General features: G+C 41.2%; 1 protein-coding gene across 2 annotated transcripts in view; it reads right to left on the bottom strand.

Moving 5' to 3' along the window:
* Positions 1 to 2,686: 2,686 nt before the first annotated feature.
* FLOT2 (flotillin 2) overlaps positions 2,687 to 22,875 on the bottom strand; it is a 98,821-nt gene continuing 78,632 nt past the window's right edge. For both annotated transcript variants that reach the window (XM_030222288.1, XM_030222286.1), the window contains exons 5-11: positions 19,935 to 20,053; positions 16,809 to 16,922; positions 6,767 to 6,886; positions 5,068 to 5,282; positions 4,631 to 4,814; positions 3,986 to 4,135; positions 2,687 to 3,317 (exon numbers count right to left, since the gene is read on the bottom strand). In XM_030222288.1, the coding sequence (XP_030078148.1) occupies positions 3,279 to 3,317; positions 3,986 to 4,135; positions 4,631 to 4,814; positions 5,068 to 5,282; positions 6,767 to 6,886; positions 16,809 to 16,922; positions 19,935 to 20,053 (941 nt within the window). In that variant the 3' untranslated portion in view covers positions 2,687 to 3,278. The remainder of the gene's footprint in view (positions 3,318 to 3,985; positions 4,136 to 4,630; positions 4,815 to 5,067; positions 5,283 to 6,766; positions 6,887 to 16,808; positions 16,923 to 19,934; positions 20,054 to 22,875) is intronic.

Genomic DNA, 22,875 nt, shown 5'->3' with positions numbered 1-22,875 from the left:
GACTTTAAAAAAAAAAAAAAAAAAAAAAAAAGAGTCTTTCTAGACCTTACTGCTTCTCAATTCAGGGCTGCTACCTGCCAGAAAACAAGACACACCACAGCTGTAGGTCAGGCCTCCAGAGAGGACTCCTCTGTTACATAGCTGTCAAGATGATAGTGACTGAGAAGGAACCATGGCATGCTGTTTGAGAAGAATCTAGGTCCAGAAGAGTATTTGAGAGGTAGAAGGTAAGCCTCATTTTAGGAGAGGGAATGACCATCAGCTACAGTGGTTAAAATACACAATATACAGTAGCACTGATATTCCATTTGTGCTACCAGTTATGGTCTACTGCCATTTCTAGATTAATGCACCATTTTTGGTTCTGATAACCATAGTTAGTTCGTTCTCCCTGAAAATTGATACCTCTGCTCCAATACTCTTCTAAAGGTAACATAAATTCAGTGGTTACATGTATGACTAAAACAACATTGCAGCTTTTTATGCTCATCTAAGTTTAAAATAATGACATTGAGTTTTAAAGCCACACTTCATAATTATCTGGATATAAAACCTTTTGGGATTTTCAGATCGCCGAAGAACCTTCAATTCACTGATGTGGCTGTGAGTGGAAACAGTAGTGACAGAAGGTTCCAGCAGTAATAGGCAACCTGAATCACAGTAATACAGCTTCTCTAACAATGTTAGTCTTCATATCTAGCTATACCCTATCCACACGAGATGCAGAACAAACAAGAACACAGGTGCTTGGGGAGAGGAGAACATTTACACGAAAGTGGGTCTGGCAAAGTAAATATAACCCTTCAAAATGAGGCGGGAAACTTACCAAAGTAAGACAAACTGAACAAAAATCAAAAGATGAGATGTGAAGATGTTCTGGCAGCTAGTGTTGGCACTCTGTACATCACCAAAAGTGTGCACACACTGAAAATGCCTCCGAGTAGGTGTCACCTTCAGGCATGTCTGCAGTTTGACTCATGAACCCTGCTGATGTGCTATCAGAAACAGTTATCTGTATCCATGCCCAATCTCAGAGAAAGATACCAGTAAAAACCTTTGTATGCTGAAGACTGGGACACTACAGAATTAGTGATTATTGTGTCTGCCACAAGTCACATAAGACAGGACAACAATTAGAGCAGCCACTTCGAGAACATCAGGCATCATCAAATAAAAGTCTAAACAAAAAATTTTAAATGTCTATATAAAGTCACACAAAATGGATATTTATAGTATTTTAGTCAAATGATTTGAGTGCAGCTGCAGCTCCTGGCTTTTATGGCTAGTTTGGACCTGTTTTTTCTTAACAGTTTGTGTCAATAAATGTAATTAACAAAATCTCACTCAAGGAAGAAAGCACAAGCATATTATCACACATGTACTAAGTGACAACCATTTTAAATATTTCCTTCCAATGAAGTTCTTGGTATTCTGATCCTCAGAGCTCATGCCCCCAGAACAAACTTAGCTGAGCAGATGAGTAACATTTCTAACAGAAGCAGGGGCTTAAACAAAAATAATTCTAGCTGGTCAAGAAAAGAAACTGACACTGGACAGCTGTGGACTGGAACTGTTTTTCACACTGCAGAGTTGTAGGTCTTCTAACTGACAGGTTAAATCTGAGTGGTAGGACAGTTACCTCTCTGTCCATCCAATGTCAGTGTGAAAGCAGGACATGCCTCTAACATCCAAGTACCAGAAGACAATTCAGAACTCAGACTTTCCCTTACAGGCTAGAGCCAACACGTACAGATCCATTCAGAGTGCGCCTCTGTACTCAAGGGATGCAAGACAAACGTTCAGTGTGTTGGCACAGGCAAAAGAAACTATTGTAGGGCTCAGTATCAGGTCTGGGGAAGGTTTCTGTGCTGAACTTTCTCACTGGTTTTAATATCTCAAAGATACACTATAGTGTATGCTGTAAGAGAGCAGTGACAGAGAAGAGCTGTAACTGTCAAACTTTTTTTTTTTTTTTTTAATTGGACTTTTCACATCTGACACGAGGGTGATGAAAATGAGTTTATGGTACTGTTTTGTGTACTGGACTGTGCGCAGATACCTTTCTGTCTATATTACAGAAAAAGGCAGTATATCACATGCATGAGCCATACCCATACCCATCTCATCACGTTCACAGAGACTGGGAAAGGTAAGCAGGTCTGTGATGTACATAAACTACACCCTAATGTCAAGCACAGGGAATCTGCATCAAATTTGTAAAGCAAGAGTAGTCTAGTTGGGAAAGCCAGGGTTCAAATCCACTGCTGCTCCTTGTGACCTTTGTCAAGTCACTTAACCCTCCACTGCCTCAGGCAAATATTTATTGTACCTGAATGCAACTTACCTTTAACTAAATACTCGTAAATGCAATTCAGAAGGAAAACATCTATACTGTGTGAGCCACATTTTCAGTGTACACAGTCCATGCACTTTATGCTACAATCGAGCTGGTTAACAGTTTTGCTGAAAACATAAGAGCATGAGAAAAATGATCAATTTCCCTATATGTGGTATGGATCCTGGGAAGGTGAGCAACTTCAAAAGCAACCTCTTTCTTTCTGGAAAATAAAACTAAAAAAAGACATAGCAACTGAAGCAAGTTCTTCTTTCATGCTGCTCCCATTGCCTTCAGGACAAAAGGCCATTGGATTAAAAAAAACAACAAATAAAAAGTTAGCATTCTGTGTTGGGGTCAGTCATGTCCACAGCTTTAATACTGTAGCACCCAGGGTGTTACATTCCCATCACCCCCACCCTTATCCTCTTTTCCTCCATGCTGGTCCCCGGTTCTCTTTCCTGCTCTTTACTATCTTCCAGCCTGGATGTTAGGCTCTGCATGGGCTGTTTCCCAATTCTTGCATTTCAGTCATTTTTCTGCCTTAGAGGGCTTTATGTTCTGGACGTGACTCATCTCACCCACCTAGTGTTATGGCCCTGATGCTGTCTTTCACATCCTTACTGATGTATTTTAGGAACTCAGTTCCTCCCTTGAAACTTCAATCATTACCACTAGAGGGCAAAGGACCTGAAGGCACAAGCTGGAGACTATAAGGGATCAAAATTGTTTACAGCAATTAAAAAAAATTAAAAGTCACAACTTGATACAGGGAAAATTAAGTCCATATAAACATGCCTAGTTTCTGGTCCTATAAAATAAGGCACCAGAGATTTAAAAAAACCCCACAAAATTCAAATTGTCTGTTCTCTGTAAAATAAAAAGCTCCCTAGTTTTTAAAGAGAGTGCATAAGGGGATGAAATCTTTGCTCGATTGTTCTGTTCAAGCCTGAACACCCGTTGCTTTTTGGATCAGGGGAATCTGCAGGACAAGGACAAAAGAGAAAAAGTGCAGAACTAAGTGGTGTGGCAATGAAACCATTAAAGTTGCCTCCCTTCCCAGCCACCCCTCCTCTGGATGCTACTGCACACATCCTATAAAGCTGCATGCCACATATACATCCTACAGACAAGGAAGTTGGGGTGGACCAATAAAAATGAATAGCAGAACCCTGGAGTAAGAATTAATAAAACAAAGTTTACTGTAGCAGACGTCAACAATGATCTGAATGATTTAAAACAGAAGTGACTGTGATTGGGGGTTAGGTAATCTTTGAAGGGAAATAATCAGTATAAATGCTTTCCCTGCTTCAAGCTCTGAGAAAATACAGTGCCCAAGTTACTTGTATTTTAAATCATTCAGATCATTGTTGACTCCTGAAGCAGGTGCTTAGCACCAAAGTTTTTGCTGGTTTCACAGAAGCAAGTGGTTTGCTCCAATACACTAATGCTGAAGAAACAGCTGTTGATAATTGTTTATGAACTACAAAATCTTCAGCCAGTCACCCTCTCTTCACCTGCTGACCTCTTCTGCTTCCATACAAAGCAGAAGAGTTCCCTCTCCTTTATCCCAGCAGAGTACACAGTAAAATCACTAAACCCAATAAAAGGGGAAACAACTTGAGAGGATTGGTCGGGTCAGATGCCTACCTTGCACAAATCCACACCAGTCAGTGCCTGGACAGAGGCAGGGAGCTCTGCCAGAAGACGGGTCACTTCACTGGTCACTTTGCTGTTGTTCCCACTGAGAATAACTATCTCGTCCACTTTAGCTAGAGGAGCAGCAACCTTGGCAGCAATCTGCAGGAAAAAAAATGACTATTTAAGGACAGCATAAGAGCACCTTAGTCAACAGTTCCCTGCATTAATGACTGCCTTCAAATCCACTAACCTACATTTATTTGTTCCCTCAAACACTACAGGGATGTGGCCCATATTCTTTGCAGCCCAAAATGTCCTGCTATCAGTCCTCAAAACAGAAGCATTATTAATCTTTCCATGACAGAAAAAGTGGAGAAGTAGCCTAGTGGCTACAGCCCTGGGCTGACAAACCCTGCTGCTGCTCACTGTGATCATGAGCAACAAAATCCCTCCAGGGACTGGGAAATACCTAGTGTACCTGAATGTAACTCATCTTCAGGTACTACTGTGCGAGATAAATAAATATATGCAAATTATCCTTCATGAGAATGAAAAGCATGCAGGTTTTGGCATATCTACAGGCCTCCCTTCTTTCTACCACCCCCATCAGCTGCCTAAATGCCACCAGGAAATATTTTGAGCCTGAGAACTTGCCTCTGGCAGGCAGTCCAGCACAAGGGCCATCTTTGCTGCATCTCCATACTGCTGGTATGCTTCAGCTTTCAGCTTCATTTTCTCTGCCTCCGCCTTGCCAATTGCTTCAATGATGGAAGCTTCTGCCTCTCCAATCTTTCGGATCTTTTCCGCTTCAGCCTGTGCTATAAGAACTTGCTGTACTCTAGACAGGAATGAACAGTCACCTTTAGCCAAAATGCAATTTATTAGCAGCTTTACATATTAGGAAGACTAAGAATTTACTACTGAGGAATTTGGCTCCCTTGGACCTGCAAGAACAGTCACATTAGCAAGACCTAACAAGAAATTGTAGTAAATATTTCCAAATCTCTATCCCATGTATGTACCCCAAGACCTCCAAGGAGTCTCTTCACAAATAAGTTTTTCTGAACAGTCTCCTGCACGGGAAGACTCACTTTTCTCCCTCAGCGATCTGTTGCATTTTGTGAGCTTCAGCCTCTGCTGGCCTTTTAACGGTAGCTATCAGCTCTTTATCCATTCTCAAGATCTCCTTCTCTTCAATGTCAATCTGCTTCTTGCGCTGTACCACCTCAATTTCAATCTCCTCCTGTCGAATCTTCTGCTGCTCCTTGGCAGCCTGGAGCTCATAGGCCAGCTGAGACTCTGCTTTCTGCACATGGAAAGACAGAAGGATGATATGACTCTATCCTTATATCTCTTATTACCATCTGTGATAAGCCTGAAAACACATTTTGAGACACTCTTATTTCCAAAAAGCTTCCACAAGGTATGTGGCTGAATAGATTGAGGAAGAAAATCCTTCCCATTACTCATTGCTACACTTATAGCAAAAAAGGAAAGACTAAAGTACAAATTACACCAGATCAGCGTTTATAGCGTGACCTTCTTCCTCAGGTTACAAAGCAGTTGCAGTGCACACAGCTATAACCCCCCCCCCCCCCCAAAGTAACTTTTAAACAATCTTGCTAGTCTTCAAAGTGCTTCCAAGGAGCCCAGCCAGTTTTCAGGCTGGATAGGCTGAGGATTATCTCATCCTGGGCCTATGGAGGTTCCCCCCCCCACAATCAATTTGTTTTAAATACAACCAGCATATGAAAAAGATGGCTCCAAAACATTCAAAGGGACTCTTTTTTGGTAAAGTCTGGCTTTAGGATGCTGTGAGATTCACAAATCCATGTGTTTTGTTTAAATATCTATCTAGGCTATGATCCCAACTGTGTTTTCTTTAAAACAAATGATTAAAAATGCTTATTATGAGCCAAATAAGGTGAAATTAGGCCTTACCTGCTAATTTTCTTTCCTCTAGACCCTCCAGACCGATCAAGACGCTAGGGTTATGCGTGCCTACCAGCAGAGGTACACTGAGAACACTAAACTTTGTACACTGTATATATTAACTTGTGCCTTACCATATCCATCTAGTATTTTCTGTCTCCAGCAGAGGGTAGGACATGCAACCTGTCGTAGGCCCTAGGGGTTTTTAGGGTCTAGTTTGCCTTCTTTTCTAGTTTCTTTGAATTGGTTAAAACAAACAAAAAAAACCTGTACTTGATCTCCTCGGTGTGCTTGGGGTGGTGGGTCCCCCTATCCGGCTCTCCATGTTGACCAGCCTTGTGCCTCGGCTGCCGTGTTAGGGCGGCAGCCTTGAGTGCCTTACAGCCAACAACAGCGGGGCTCAAATAAAGTTGGTTAAAAAAAAAAACAAATCCACAACTCAAAACAAACTAGAAATGAAAAAGACAAACTAGACCCTAAGAAACCCCTAGGGCATACTAGAAAGACAGGCTGCATGTCTACCCTCTGCTGGAGACTGAGAAAATACTGGATGGATATGGTAAGGCACAGGTTATATATACAGTGTACAAAGTTTAGTGTTCTCAGTCTCCCTCTGCTGGTAGGCATGCATAACCCAAGCGTCTTGACTGGTCTTGAGGGTTGCTGAATGAGAAGACACAAACAGCAGAGATACTTTTACTATAATTTTACATGTTTGCTAACAAGTAGATTTCTGACTTGCATGTTTTCTACAACATTGTGAAGGTCAGTAAAATGTTTCTGACTGTAATAGGAACAATGATACATGAAATATGGAGCTGAAGGTTCTTCTTTGCCTGCTGATGAGAATCATCTTACCTTGGTGTTCACTTCTTGGGAGAAAGCTGCTTTCTGCATTTCAAAGGCTCGTTTGGAATCAGCCATTTTAGTGTCTGCTAGATACTTCACATCCAGCATTTCACGCTTACATTCTGCTTCCTGGAATATTAGGTTAATAGCACAGAAATAAGTGGCAATTCCACTATTAGCATTACAGAAAAATACTCTCCAATCACTGAATCATGTGAAGCTCTGAAATAAGATTAGAAAACAAATCCATACAGCCCAGACAGCCTGACCAGATCTACACAGGGAGGAAGGAAGGATCTGGAAGCCAAATTTAGGGTCCTGTTTACTAAGCAGCGCTAAGGGCGCGTTAGCATTTTTAACACACGCTGATTAGGACGCGCTAAACGCCAAGTCACCCATAGGAACATATGGTGCCTCTAGTGTTTAGCGTGCACTACAAACATTAGTGCAGTTTAGTAAACAAGGGCCCTTAGGCTGTTAGGTAGAAAGCTGAAATCCAGATCCTCCAGGGTAGCATTTCCAGAAATGCTCCCCATTCCACACACAGGACCCAAGAGGCAGGCAGAGCTCCACAGTCTCAATGCATAGTTGAGACAATGGTGCAGGGATGAGGGATTTAGATTTGTTAGGAACTGGGAAACATTATGGGAAAGGGGGAGCCTAGTCCGAAAGGATGGACTTCACCTTAACCAGAATGGAACTGGACTGCTGGCAGTAACATTTAAAAAGAAAAGAGCAGCTTTTAAACTAAAACTGTGGGGGGGAGGGGGGGCTGAAAGTTGCCCAGGAGTGCATGGTTCAGTATCCTTGAAGGATACTATTGAAACAGGATATTGAAGGAATCCCAATAGAGAGATTTAACAATGCTGTATTCTCCTTGCTTAAACAACAGTAAGAATCAGAGTAACCAACTGTTCTTTCTGATCGTTTTTATGTAACTGGCAAGAAAAATATGTGTTAAATGTCATCTACGGACAAAAGCTAGGAGTGTTTAAGGGGACAACAGAGCAAAGAATGCAAACTATCCCCATTAACTTCTAAGCAGCTTGCTGATGCAAGGAAAAACCACAATTTGAAGCGTCTCTACACAAATTCTAGAAGCCTAAAAAATAAGATGGGAGAGTATATAGCACTAAATGAAGAGGCATCTAGGAGTCCTGGTGGAAGGAGCTATGCTATGCTATCTGGCTTTTATAATCCGCCAATTTCCAAAACTGAGATTCTAAGCAGATGACAAAAAAAAAAAAGTTCTGCATTTCAGAAGAATGACAATCAAAATATTACATCAATAATTTTCATCTCAATTACATTATATCTTATCTTCGAAAAAAATGAATCTTTACAGATTTCCAAAATAGTGAATATGACTGAATTTTACAAATCCTTAAGGGTAGATCATTTCAGACATTCATTCCCTGATAAAGAAAAGAGAATTCTAAATAAGATTTTTCTTTATTTTTTTAACTGATGGATAATTAAACTTTACACATCATTCTTTCCGAGCTAAACATATAGATGATGAAAATGATGAAAATTCTAGATAATGGACTAATCTTTTTCAGTATCTCCATAAAACGCTAGCTTAATGTTTAAGGAGGACAATCAATGAGACCTGTTATCAAGATACAAATTATATTGCAATGATTGTGGATCAAATTGGAGGGGGGTTTGTACTATATGTTGAAGAGTGAATCAAGTCAAACAAAATAAACATTCTACATGAAACAGCCAGCCACGTGAAATCCTTATGGATAGAAATTCCACTTATTTCTGGTAGGGCTGTACTACCGTCCACCAGGACAGAATGGACAGATGAAGAAATGTTTATAGAAATCAGGAAACTTGGCAACTGGGCAACACTATAATAATGGGTGATTTCAATTACCCCAATATTGGTTGGATAAATGTTACATCAGGAAGAGCTAAGCAGGTAAAATTCCTAGATGTAATAAATAACTGCTTCTTGGTGCAACTGGTCCAGCCACCAACAAAAGGGGGAGCTATTTTTAGATCTAGTCCTTCGTGGAATGCAGGGCATAGTATGAGAGGTAATGGCGTTGGATTTGCTGGGAAACAGTGATCATAATATGATCAAATTTGAGCTGATATCTGGAGTGGTCACTAAGGAAATCTACTGTGGCAGCATTTAATTTTTGAATGGGCGACTGTGCTAAAATGAGGAAAATGGTTAAAAGGAAGCTAAAAGGATCGGTCGCAATCAGGCATAGACACGGTTTAAAAATACCATCTTAAAAGCCCAGACATATTCCACATATTAACAAAGATGGGAAGAAGAGCAAACAACAACCAGCACAGATAAAAGGTGAAGTAAAAGAGGCTATTAGAACATCCTTCAAAGAATGGAAAAAGGAGATAAATGAAGGAAATAAGAATTAACATAAGTACTGGCAAGTTAGATGCAAAAGAACCTTGCCACAGAGTCAAAAACTCATAGTAACAACTTTTTCAGGTACATCAGAAGCAGAAAGCCTGTTAGATCTTCAAGGAACAAAAGGGTACTGAAAGAACTGAAACATGAAATTGCTGAACTGCTGTTACATAATATGTAACCTGTTGTTGAAATCATCCAAAGTACCTTAAGACTGGAGGGTGGCCAATTAATGACAAATTTTAAAAGGGTTCAAGGGGTGATCCAGGAAATTACAGACAGGTAAGCCTGACTTCAGTGCCATGGAAAATAATGGAAGCTACAGTGGTGGAAATAAGTATTTGATCCCTTGCTGATTTTGTAAGTTTGCCCACTGACAAAGACATGAGCAGCCCATAATTGAAGGGTAGGTTATTGGTAACAGTGAGAGATAGCACATCACAAATTAAATCCGGAAAATCACATTGTGGAAAGTATATGAATTTATTTGCATTCTGCAGAGGGAAATAAGTATTTAATCCCTCTGGCAAACAAGACCTAATACTTGGTGGCAAAACCCTTGTTGGCAAGCACAGCGGTCAGACGTCTTCTGTAGTTGATGATGAGGTTTGCACACATGTCAGGAGGAATTTTGGTCCACTCCTCTTTGCAGATCATCTCTAAATCATTAAGAGTTCTGGGCTGTCGCTTGGCAACTCGCAGCTTCAGCTCCCTCCATAAGTTTTCAATGGGATTAAGGTCTGGTGACTGGCTAGGCCACTCCATGACCCTAATGTGCTTCTTCCTGAGCCACTCCTTTGTTGCCTTGGCTGTATGTTTTGGGTCATTGTCGTGCTGGAAGACCCAGCCACGACCCATTTTTAAGGCCCTGGCGGAGGGAAGGAGGTTGTCACTCAGAATTGTACGGTACATGGCCCCATCCATTCTCCCATTGATGCGGTGAAGTAGTCCTGTGCCCTTAGCAGAGAAACACCCCCAAAACATAACATTTCCACCTCCATGCTTGACAGTGGGGACGGTGTTCTTTGGGTCATAGGCAGCATTTCTCTTCCTCCAAACACGGCGAGTTGAGTTCATGCCAAAGAGCTCAATTTTTGTCTCATCTGACCACAGCACCTTCTCCCAATCACTCTCAGCATCATCCAGGTGTTCACTGGCAAACTTCAGACGGGCCGTCACATGTGCCTTCCGGAGCAGGGGGACCTTGCGGGCACTGCAGGATTGCAATCCGTTATGTCGTAATGTGTTACCAATGGTTTTCGTGGTGACAGTGGTCCCAGCTGCCTTGAGATCATTGACAAGTTCCCCCCTTGTAGTTGTAGGCTGATTTCTAACCTTCCTCATGATCAAGGATACCCCACGAGGTGAGATTTTGCGTGGAGCCCCAGATCTTTGTCGATTGACAGTCATTTTGTACTTCTTCCATTTTCTTACTATGGCACCAACAGTTGTCTCCTTCTCGCCCAGCGTCTTACTGATGGTTTTGTAGCCCATTCCAGCCTTGTGCAGGTGTATGATCTTGTCCCTGACATCCTTAGACAGCTCCTTGCTCTTGGCCATTTTGTAGAGGTTAGAGTCTGACTGATTCACTGAGTCTGTGGACAGGTGTCTTTCATACAGGTGACCATTGCCGACAGCTGTCTGTCATGCAGGTAACGAGTTGATTTGGAGCATCTACCTGGTCTGTAGGGGCCAGATCTCTTACTGGTTGGTGGGGGATCAAATACTTATTTCCCTCTGCAGAATGCAAATAAATTCATATACTTTCCACAATGTGATTTTCCGGATTTAATTTGTGATGTGCTATCTCTCACTGTTACCAATAACCTACCCTTCAATTATGGGCTGCTCATGTCTTTGTCAGTGGGCAAACTTACAAAATCAGCAAGGGATCAAATACTTATTTCCACCACTGTATTATAAAGAATAAAATTATAGAACACGTAGACAAGATAGTATCTGAAGACTGGGGGGGGGCAATTAACGGCAATTTTTTAAAAGGGTTCCAGGGTTACCCGGAAAATTACAGACCGGTAAGCCTGACTTCAGTGCCAGGGCAAAATAGTGGAAGCTATTTGATTGGAACCGCAAAAAATCAAACTATGTGGAAGTTAGGCAATTGCCTAAGTAATACCAAATTACCTGTTTTGACCTGCACATATAGATATGTATCCTAGTTTTGTAACTTTATTAGTCCAGTAAGTTTAGCAGATGCCCAGGCAGCTGCCTAGGCATAACATGTATTCCTATGTATTACATTATTACATTATTTTAGCTAGTATTAGTAGACTGCATACTTTTTGCTAAAACCTGAACTGCATTCTGAGCTAAGAGAGTAAAAGTAAGATTCCTCACATTCCTTCCCATCTGATAAGGAGAGAAGCTTTAGCCAGAAACCAGTTTTCCCCTGATAAGGAAAGAAGCCTCAGCCAGAAACCAGTTTTCCCTTACATAGTCAGGGATTTCCCTATTGGCTGATAGCCAGCATGGGGTGGTCAGGGCTGAGGTATATCCTTGAGTGTCTTTGTCTATTTTGGTGCCCTTTTGTCTTTGCCCATTTTCTTCACCTCCTTTGTTGGGACTGCTGGCCTTTTTTCATGCAAAGGAAGCTCTACAGCTAGGCAGAGCTCCAAAGACAGACAGGAAGAATTTTGGATGCTGTTTCTGTATGTTCCTGGTTCCTGGCTTCTGACTTGTATGCTGTATTCCTGAAACCTGCTCACCTTAATCCTGTGAGATACATCAATCTACAGCCATGATGGCGAACCTATGACATGCGTGTCAGCATTGACACGTGTAGCCATTTTGGATGACACGCGGGTTGAAAGCAGGCAGCAAATAGAACCCAGCCTGCCTGCTCTTACTGCCAGGGCCGGTCTTAGGCAGGGGCGACAGGGCGTTGGTGGTCTTATCGCGCAGCTTCAGAACCCCCCTCCGAGTCGGAACCCCCCTGCTCTGCCCCACCTCGCAGCCTTGGTAACCAGCAGTCCTCTTCATCAGAATCATCCAATTAGGAGTGCCCTTTTAGGCGCCAGACAGGCGCCCTACAACCAATCACAGCTCACTGCAGTTGTAGCTCAGCCAGGTGAAAAAACTGCCTGAGGCTCGAGGCAATTGTGATTAAATGTTGAACCTGAGTGCTGAGTGCGAGTAACCCAGGCAACTGCTGCTCTCTTCAGACAAATAAAGTCGGGTCAGCCGCTTTCTTCCTGTGATCCTATTGCAGCCTTAGCTCAGCTGTACTTGGACACTGACTGCTGCTCCTGCTCCACACTTGTTTGGGAAGTTCCTAAAAATACCGGTCCAGCTAAGAAATCACTTTTTATTGCTTTTATAATGCTCCTTTCACTACTTGTTTGTAGCAATTCGTTATGAGAGAGGGAAAACAAAAAGGGAAAATAAATTATGGGTGCCATTTCCCCCCATTAGAAATAGCGGCAGGTAAGTTAAATAATTAGTTTTTGGTTTATTAAATACAGTTATATATTACAATTATACATTTTTGTTATTTAAACTATAAATATCGCGAAATTATGTTTTTTTTCTCGAAGTGACACACCACCAGAGTTATGCTCGGTTTTTGGCGAATTTTGACACACCAAGCTCAAAAGGTTGCCCATCACCGATCTACAGTATGCAAATAAAGAGATGCTATTTTAACTATATTAAATGTCTTGAGTGCTATCTGCACATGTTTCTGGGAAATTTAAACAACTGCATCAGCTGGGAAGAGACAGTATTGGTATACACTGCAAGCAGTAAAGAGCTTACAACAGGCTGCCCCATGACCCAGATTGGGAAGGCAGGATAGACTGCAGCTGAGAGCTTATAGTAGAAACTGTCTAGCTGGCAGACCGTAGAGGTTGTGGGTTAGTTGCACACAGAGCTCACAGTATAGGCGGCTGCCTAGTGGCTCACATCACTATTATAAAGAATAAAATTATAGAACACAGACAAATATGGTTTAATGGGACAGAGTCAGCATGGGTTCAGTCAAGGGAAGTCTTGCCTCACCAACTTGCTTCAATTCTTTGAAAGCGTAAATAAACATATGGATAATGAGCAAAGCAGCAGAAGAACCACTTATGGACCCTACTAAATCCAACTTCAAGGAACTACAAGGATGATTCAAAGAGATTAAGCCAGAAATGGTAGCAACCATTTGAGAGTGGCGCTCCAGGCCAACATGATAAGAGTTGGGAAAGCGGCTAGAGGAAACTGAACTCCGGTTGGAGGAGCAGGCAGCTAGTGTGACAGAGCTTACTAAACAGATGGATTTATCTAATAAGCTAGTATGTACTTAATGAGAAGAGGGAGTTTTATCTTGAATTGGAAAACCATTTATTACAATTTACATAGTAACATAGTAGATGACGGCAGAAAAAGACCTGCATGGTCCATCCAGTCTGCCCAAGACAAACTCATGTGTGTATACCTTACCTTGAATTTGTACCTGTCCTTTTCAGGGCACAGACCATATAAGTCTGCCCAGCAGTATTTCCCGCCTCCCAACCACCAGTCCCGCCTCCCATCACTGGCTCTGGTACAGACCGTATAAGTCTGCCCTCCCCTATCCTCGCCTCCCAACCACCAACCCCTCTTTCCCCCACCCAATTTCAGCTAAGCTTCTGAGGATCCATTCCTTCTGCACAGGATTCCGCTATGCATATCCCACGCATGTTTGAACTCCGTTACCGTTTTCATCTCCACCACCTCCCGTGGGAGGGCATTCCAAGCGTCCACCACCCTCTCCGTGAAAAAATACTTCCTGACATCTTTCCTGAGTCTGCCCCCCTTCAATCTCATTTCATGTCCTCTCGTTTTACCGCCTTCCCATCTCCGGAAAAGATTCGTTTGCAGATTAATACCTTTCAAATATTTGAACGTCTGTATCATATCAACCCTGTTCCTCCTTTCCTCCAGGGTGTACATGTTCAGGTCAGCAAGCCTCTCTTCATACGTCTTGGAACGCAAATCCCATACCATCCTCGTAGCTTTTCTTTGCACCGCTTCCATTTTTTTTAACATCCTTCGCAAGATACGGCCTCCAAAACTGAACACAATATTCCAGGTGGGGCCTCACCAACATCTTATACAGGGGCATTAAAACCTCCTTTCTTCTGCTGGTCACTCCTCTCTCTATACAGCCTAGCAATCTTCTAGCTACGGCCACCGCCTTGTCGCACTGTTTCGTTGCCTTCAGGTCCTCAGATACTATCACCCCAAGATCCCTCTCCCCGTCCGTGCCTATCAGACTCTCCCCGCCTAACACATACGTCTCCCTTGGATTTCTACTCCCTAAGTGCATTTCTTTGCATTGAATTTTAATTGCCAAATGTTAGACCATTCTTCTAGCTTCTTCAGATCTTTTTTCATGTTTTCCACTCCCTCCGGGGTGTCCACTCTGTTGGAAATCTTGGTGTCATCCGCAAAAAGGCAAACTTTACCTTGTGGATAGGTGGAGATTTTAATACGACTCTTCACCCTCCATTGGGAAACACATCAAGAGTACCATATCATAGAATAGATTGGACAGCCCTTAAGTCTTTTATGAAAAGGATGGGCTCAGTGGATTTCAACCCTAAACCACATCAATACCCATTCTACTCAGCTCATCACAAACACCATTCTTGAATAGACTACTTATTTTGTGATAAAACTATATTGCCATGTGTGTCTCGCTTGGTAATTGAGCCTATAGTGTGGTCTGACCATGCTCTAGTGTGGCTCACTTGCAAGATGGGAAATCTTGATAAAAAAAATTATAGTTCTGGAGACTTATGTATTCTGGAAGACAAAGAAGTCATTGCAGACTTATTTCAATTGATACTAGAATATTCTTCTAATAGTACTCAGGTCACCTCATTGAGTATGTTATGGGATGGCTGTAAGGCCTTCATTAGAGGTCACCTTATCACAGTGTTTCCCAAGTTGGTCCTGGAGTACCCCTTGCCAGTCAAGTTTTCAGGATATCCACAACGAATATGCATTAACTTGATTTACATACACTGCCTCCATTATATGCAAATCTCTTTCATGCATATTCATTGTGGATATCCTGAAAACCCGACTGGCGAGGGGTACTCCAGGTCTGGACTTGGGAAACACTACCTTATCAAATGGACTAGCAGACTGAACAAATGATGTAATCGACAGGATAGGCAGCTGTGCCAGGAAATAGAACAATGTGAACAGGAATTATTTAGACAACCCAATGAAAAGTTGCAAATTAAGGGCTCCTTTTACAAAGCTGTGGTAGTGATTCCTGGCATGGCAAACCTGAAGAAGCCCATTCAATTCCTATAGGCTTTGTCGCATTTGCTGCACGAGAATCACTACCTCGGCTTAGTAAAAGGAGCCCTAAATTATCTAAACAGAGATCAGCTGAAAAAAGTCTGTGCGTAGGGAAAACACAATATGAGTTAGATATGATCAACCAAAAATACTTTGAAGAAGGAGACAAAGCCAGCACACTGGTAGAACAGCAAGTTAAAGCTAAACAAGCACAAACTCAGATAATATCTATAAGAATTGATGAGGGACATTATGTTAGAGAGCCAGATCAGCTGAGACAATGCTTTCTTACTTCTTTTTTTTTTTTAATAATTTAAAAAAACAAAACAAAAAAACTACATACTTCAGAAGTACAAGCTACTCCTCAGGAGATTGATGCATACTTTTTTTTTTTAATTTATTTTTATTTCAAGTTTTGTAGAAAGAAACAGAACAATCCAAATGCATAAACAATGAACAATCTCAAGTGTGAATAACAGCAAAGACATACCATCACTCTTTGGCATGCGGCAGTAAAACAACCCAACATGGCATAAGATGCTCAAACCAAATTCCCCCCCTACCCTCCCAGTGGCGTAGCTATGGGTGGGCCTGGGTGGACACAGGCCCACCCATTCTTGGCTTAAGCCCACCCAGCGGCGGAACCACACATCAACATCTCTCCTCCTCTGCGGCACCCCAGCATCTGTCCACTCATCGCTGAACCCTGTCCCTTCCCGGTGTACCTTACAGGCATTCCCGGTGCCTGCAGTGATCCATTATTGCTAACGGTGCTGGCCCCACAGGCTTCCATCAGCTGGGTCCCTTGCTGATGTCATTTCCTGCTTCCTGTCTGGCGGGTCCTGGCTGATGGAAGCCTGCTTTTTTTATTGAAATTACAACAAACAGTTATTAGCTTGTTTAAATAGTCAAATTCTTTTCCCTTAGGTTGAACTTCATTGATACAGTCCTAGAACATTAAAGATATTATAATCTATCAGGTTTAAAATTAGTTTGCTTTAGTTTAGGCTCCTCCCAAGGAGAGCAAGGATCTTTCCTTGGCTTAATTTTTTTGTGTGACCCAAAATGATAGAATTCAACCATATATGGGACAGATACAAAAATGACCTTAGTAAAGTATGTGTGTGTGTACAAGTAGGATCTATGGTAACACAACAGACTGGTAAAAGAAAGGTAGTCTGGGTGAACCAAGAAGTTTTTTCCTGCCAATATTTTTTCTCTCTCTCTCTTAAAAGGAGTAAAGACACTGTAATACAAATCTAAGGGTGCTCTGAATCATATCTGCCTGAACACTGAAGTGCTGTTTTCATAATCTGGCACTCAACTTCAAACTGCTGTTGTCACATGTACAAAGAGTAAAGAACTCACCCTTATCCCAGAATCTCGCTCGGCTTCAGCCACACCGATATCTGCATCTCTTTGTACAGCTGCTGTCTGAGTCTTACCCAAAGAGCTCAGATACTCCACCTTGTCATATACATCCTGAAAAGAAAACACTTCCAAATCAACATTAAGCATGTACTGGATCTGACATAACATAGTAACATAGTAGATGACGGCAGAAAAAGACCTTCACAGTCCATCCAGTCTGCCCAACAAGATAAACTCATATGTGCTACTTTTTGTGTATAACTGACCTTGATTTATTTCTGCCATTTTCAGGTCTCAGACCGTAGAAGTCTGCCCAGCACTAGCCCCACCTCCCACCACCAGCTCTGCAACCCAATCTCGGCTAAGCTTCCCCTACAGTGTTAGTATAATATGAAGAAAGAAATCCCTAAAACATTCAAAGTAATGAAACCATACAATTCAACATACTATAACACACTGTAAAGCAATAATTGGTCAATAGAACATCCAGAATGTTGCTATGTTCTATATCTGTCTGCTTATATAAAGGTGCATGCAGTGGAGCATCTCTCACACACAAAGACCAAGGAAGTATAATGCTCAGCACTGCAGAGGGAGGGTAAAGTCCCCTTTGAACTCTTGAGGTTGTTTAAATCCAGCTACAAAAAAAAAAAAAAAAAAAGAGGAGGATTAAAGAATTCATGCTGAGAAAACCTAACCAGTGTCTCTGAGATGTCTTCACTTACAGACTGGGTCACAACCCAGCAGTAGAAGGGACCTGCAATACTGTTTTGCTGGAGTGAAGGAGCCAGAGGCTTACTTTAGAAAAAAAACAAAACTTCCTGGTAGTCAAGCCAAATCTAGCAAGTGTCTGAGAATTTTTAGGTGCCTGAACTAGAGGGTCTGGTTTAGGTTTAAGGTTAGGAGAAGTCAGAGATTCTCAATTAGTCCTGGCGACCCCACAACCATTGGCTGGTCAGGATATCCAGTACAGATATGCATGAGATTCAGTATATTTATTTATTATGATTTATTTACCGCCTTTTTGAAGAAATTCACTCAAGGCGGTGTACAGCAAGAATAATATGCAAATCTCATATATACATATTGACTGTGAATATTCTGAACATTCAAATGGTGGTAGGATCACCACAAGATTGGAAAGCCCTGGTTTAAGCTGCACAACAAATCTTCCATTCCTGGAAGAAATACCTGGATTTATACCACAATTTGAGGCACATTTTAAAATTCTTGAGTAAAATCCATCTATCTACTAAAAGCCAAAGGTGTTCTAGCTAGTTATTCAAGGAGTTACTTGGTTAGATCCCTTGAGGTGTAAAGATCCTCCTGCTGAACAGGATTTTCTCTAGGTAGCTAAATTTAGCTACTCAAAAACTGGCCATTTCAGAAGATTAAGTTTGATTGGAACCCAAATAAACAACTGGAGTGGAACAGCGTAATGGTTGTAGTAGCAGGCTGAGAAAGCCAGGTACAAATCTTATTGGCCCTCCATGTGATTTTGGGCAAGTCACTTTATTAATTAATTAGGAATTATTTACCGCATTTTTGAAGGAATTCACTCAAGGTGGTGATGTACCATAAGAATAAATCAAACTTAACCTCCACTGCATCAGGTACAAAGAGAATGTAAGCTCTCCAGGGACAGGAAGTTACCTACCAAACCTGAACATAACTCACCTTGAACTACTGAGGGGTGGATGCTCAAAACTACTGCCAGTGGTTAACGTCGGGTTTGCATGCATATTATTGTGTGGCGAATGCTCAAAAGGATTCAGCTTGGGTATTAACTAGTGCTGAAACCATTACTGCAGACCACATTAAAATGCATGTTAATGCGGTCATTATGAACCCAGCAGCCTTGCTCTTGCTCAAAGTAAAAAAGGTTTCTCACGTGCATTTAGTGCAGAAACCTTTTGCCAGGTATGGCGGGAGGACTTCCACTAGACCACCAGGGAATTTATGATTTTTTTTTGGCGGGGGGGAGGGGGGGGGGGCGGTCAGCCACCCCACAATTTTTTTAGCACCTAGGTGGAGGAAGGAGGGCGTCGGGGATTGTGTGTGTGTGTGTGGGGGGGGGGGGGGGGGGGGGGGTTGGGTTGAGTTGGGAGGGCAAGGGCTGATGCATGCCCTGGCAAGTTTGTGTTTTTTCCTTTTTTTTTTAAGATGTCAACTTTGTCAGTACCTGAGTGCTGATTGGCTCAGCCAATGACAGGAATGTTAGTGCTGAGCACTGAGCAGCAGATTACTATCACAATTTTAACATGGCATTAATTTGCATGCTCATTACTTTGAGCAGGCTGGGACATTTTTTTTTTCTTGCTACTTTCACAGTAAAGTGAAATCTCTACCGTGAACCTTTTGAGCATTGGCCCCTGAGAAAGGTGTGAACTAAATCCAAATCCAATCCCTAGCTAGCTGTCTCTTAGCACTTCTATAGCTGGCTTAAATCTAGCTAGCTAAGTTCAGACAGCTAGGTTGAAGGCTATTTTGGGTCACAACTTATCCAGTTAAATATATTTTGGATACTCAGCTGTCACAAACAACTGGATCCTCCATAAGTTGTGAATGAAGGTTCATAGCCCTACAACCCAAATAAAGGCTAATTCTCGACTGTGCTGGAAGCCCAAAAGAGCAGAATGAAATTGCCAAGCTAAAATAAAAGTACATTCACAAAGCAGCACTGTATGTAATAAATACTGATGTATAGTATTAGCACTTAACATTTTTAAAAAGTGCATCTTTGCTTAATAGAGGTCTCTTGAATTGAAAAAAAAAAAAAATCAAGCAAGCTCTGACAGCCTAAGACTACTGCATTTCTCCATTTCTAAACCTGATTGTTTGGGGAAACAACTCCAATATGGTTGCCCAGTGCATGCAAAGGGAGTCTTGCCATATAGGTTTTCAACACTTGTTCTCAATGGCCACAAATAGGCCTTGTTTTCAAAACAGATCAAGTATGAAAAAAAATGACTGGGTTCTTGGATCAAACCTATGCACATACAATCAGCAATTACTCATCGTGGCTACTAAAAAAAAAAAATTAATTAGAAAGTTAGGAGCCCCACTGAAATAACTGCAATAATATATTGTACTGGGTCTGATTTCTTTATGGTTTTGCCATACCTTGATAGTGAAGCTCAGGATCTCAATGCCCATACGTCCAACATCAGGGGCAGCCACTTCACGCACCAGCTTAGCAAATTGATCCCTGTCCTGATAAATCTGTTCCACAGTCAGTGTACCTGAAGGGAAATTTAAAAAGTCACACCCTTAGAAAAACAAGTCACATGACAGTTTTTCAAATTTAAAGATCTAACACAATTCTGAAGTATGGGCAGACAATAGGTTTTCTCCAATCTCTCAAACAACAAAATTAAAAGAGTCTATGGAAGCTCAGAGGCACTTACACCCTCTCCCATCCATACTTTCATGAATTTTCCAGAGTATTAGCAGCACCTCTGCCTGTTTTCAGTCACTAAACACATGTCCTTCCAAGGATTTATTTGTTGCATTTGTATCCCACATTTTCCCACCTATTTGCAGGCTCAATGTGGCTTACATAATGCCGTAATGGCGATCGCCATTATCGGAATGAGAAATACAGATTGGAATTGCATTAAAGTTCACAAGTGACAAAGTACTTTAAGCAGTCAGGTATAGAGAGTTCATTTCCGGAGTAAAAATGAACTGGTATTGCGTTAAAGTTCGATGGTGACAGAATTAAGCAGTCAAGTATCGAGGGTTCAGTTTTGTCCAGTTCTGGTATAAGTTTCATTATCTGTAAATGTTTTGTGACACTTTCCTCAAATAAATATTTTTTCTTTGACCCAGACAATTAAAAACATTTTTGGAAGCTAAGAAACTGGAATGTCTTGGGCTTGAAAGAGTAACTGAGTAAGCCTGTACTTAATGGATATTTTAACCCCTCAATATTTTCTGTAGCTTTACTTTTGTACCCTGGCTTCAAGGGTTTATTTTCCTTTGGATTCTTTCCTCTTATTATGGACTTTATTGTACTTATATTTTCCCCTTAGAATGTTTTTTCTTGTTACTGAATGTGTATTTTTGTATACAAGTTATCTTGTTGATTGATTGAAAGCATAAATTTCATTAAAAAAAGATCAAAAACATTTTTATTCAATGATGCTATTGGCTAACCCTCACCTTTAGGTGTCAGAGTTTCCCTCAAATTCACCCTGAAAGACATTGGAGATACCTACTGAACAAATTCCTACACCCCTCTTCTGTCTAAAAATGGAGTTCTTTCCCTTCTTCCCTCCACAAATCCCCCCCCCCCCCCCCCCCCCCGGTCTTGTGTCCTATTGTAGCACTTCTGAAATTAAAATTGGAAGCCGCCACCTAGATGGTTTTCATGTAAGGCGGGATAGTCAGTCTAACTAAAACTAAGAAAATTTGGAATGTATAAATCTGATTTTAGATTTCTATTTTCCCTATTCTTAAAAAGACCCTGGTTTCCTACAAGCTGAACAAGTTGAAGACAAGCACACAAAACCCTGTTAAATTTTCTCAGTGTATATGCGGAAACAGAGGTGCTAAGGCAACCTGGCTTGACTAACCAAATGTGCAAGTAACAGCACATGAATACTGTCAGTGATTTAGAATATTAAAAAGCTTTGTGGATAGGCATGAAAGAAAGCAGTGTTGAGTGTGAACTAAGTGTGGGAAATCTGTATGCTCATCTGCCCTAGGAGAGAATACAAAAGGAGAAAGTGAAAGATGAAAAAGGAAGTAATTTTATAACAGGTCACCTATATGTGCGGAAGGAAGTAATTTTATAACAGGTCACCTATATGTGCGGTCATGTATTTTTATTATAGTTTTTTAAAAAAATGTTAAACATATATAATTTAGAAAATAACTCTGTGGATTTATATACCAGTCATTTCAGTTCTATGCATGCCTTTTTCTGCCTGCCCTATCCTTTCTGTACATATTATAAGTCTGCTCTGCCTCATCTGATTATATTTGTAGCCAAGTGATTGGACTCATTGAGTCACACCATCATAATGACAATAAGCAGCAGCAGCATTAAGGCAGTGTTTATTTTTATGCTCTACCCTGAAAATCAGGAAAGGCAGTAAGAGATGTAGCTCTTTGTTTCTTCAGGTTTATTGAGGTTTCCAGTTCAGTTTTTTCATCACACATTTCTATTTGTAATTTGTGGTCACTTATTTTATATTTGGTGACTGAGGTGAGGTATTCTACAGGCCTGTATTAAGAAATGTGTTTTCCAAATAAGAGGTACATTGGTGTGTTCTGGGGACTGGCACAAATTTGCAATGCTGCCTGTTTCATGGTTTCAGCTGTGGCTGGTTGCAGGGGGTGTGGCTACTGAGGGTGGAGCCACATTCAAGCTACCCCTTAAGGTCCTTCCTTAAGATTGGCCTTGAATAGAGTTCCAGCATCCTATTTCCTAGGAAAAAAGCACTAGATTTAACGTCATATTCTGAATCTTATCTATTACTTGTGCATTGATATTGTCAAATAAGACAGATGCAATGCAAGATTTTGCAGCTTTTGGACTCTGACCTTTCCAATGAAACAGCTTTCCATATAAATTCACTCATATCTAAATGTTCAAACAGTTCTTCTATTGTAACGAAGCCTTGTTAGCTCATGGTTTACAATATCCAGTCTTTGGGACTTCCTTTTACTTAACACAGAAGGCCCAAACACAAATATTTCTTTTGTGCATGGAGAAAGTATTTTGTGGACTATTTTGGACATTTTAGCTTCATAGTGAATTTCTGGATTATGCACATTATATAAAGAACAGATCTATGACACTTCAGTGACCTGGGATCAATAATTATACTTAACAGGATTATATATAGACCAAGCACCTTCTTTGATGCTTCTTTCTGGACAAACACCTGTACATTTTCCAACCATTATTTTGTTCCAGTTCATTGAGTGGATTTTACAAGAAAATATTAGCAGTGGGCTGTGTAAAGTAAAAGTGTTTAGTTGTTCTTCAGCAGATACAGAAGCACGTGGTGTAGTTATGATGTTAGTCCACTTCAAGCTCATTCTGTTTGGATGC

Source organism: Microcaecilia unicolor, chromosome 13 (assembly GCF_901765095.1).
Source record: "Microcaecilia unicolor chromosome 13, aMicUni1.1, whole genome shotgun sequence".
In the NCBI taxonomy this organism is placed as follows: Eukaryota; Metazoa; Chordata; class Amphibia; order Gymnophiona; family Siphonopidae; genus Microcaecilia; species Microcaecilia unicolor.
The sequence above is the reverse complement of the archived record's forward strand: the minus strand, read 5'-3'. Positions and strand labels throughout refer to the sequence as shown.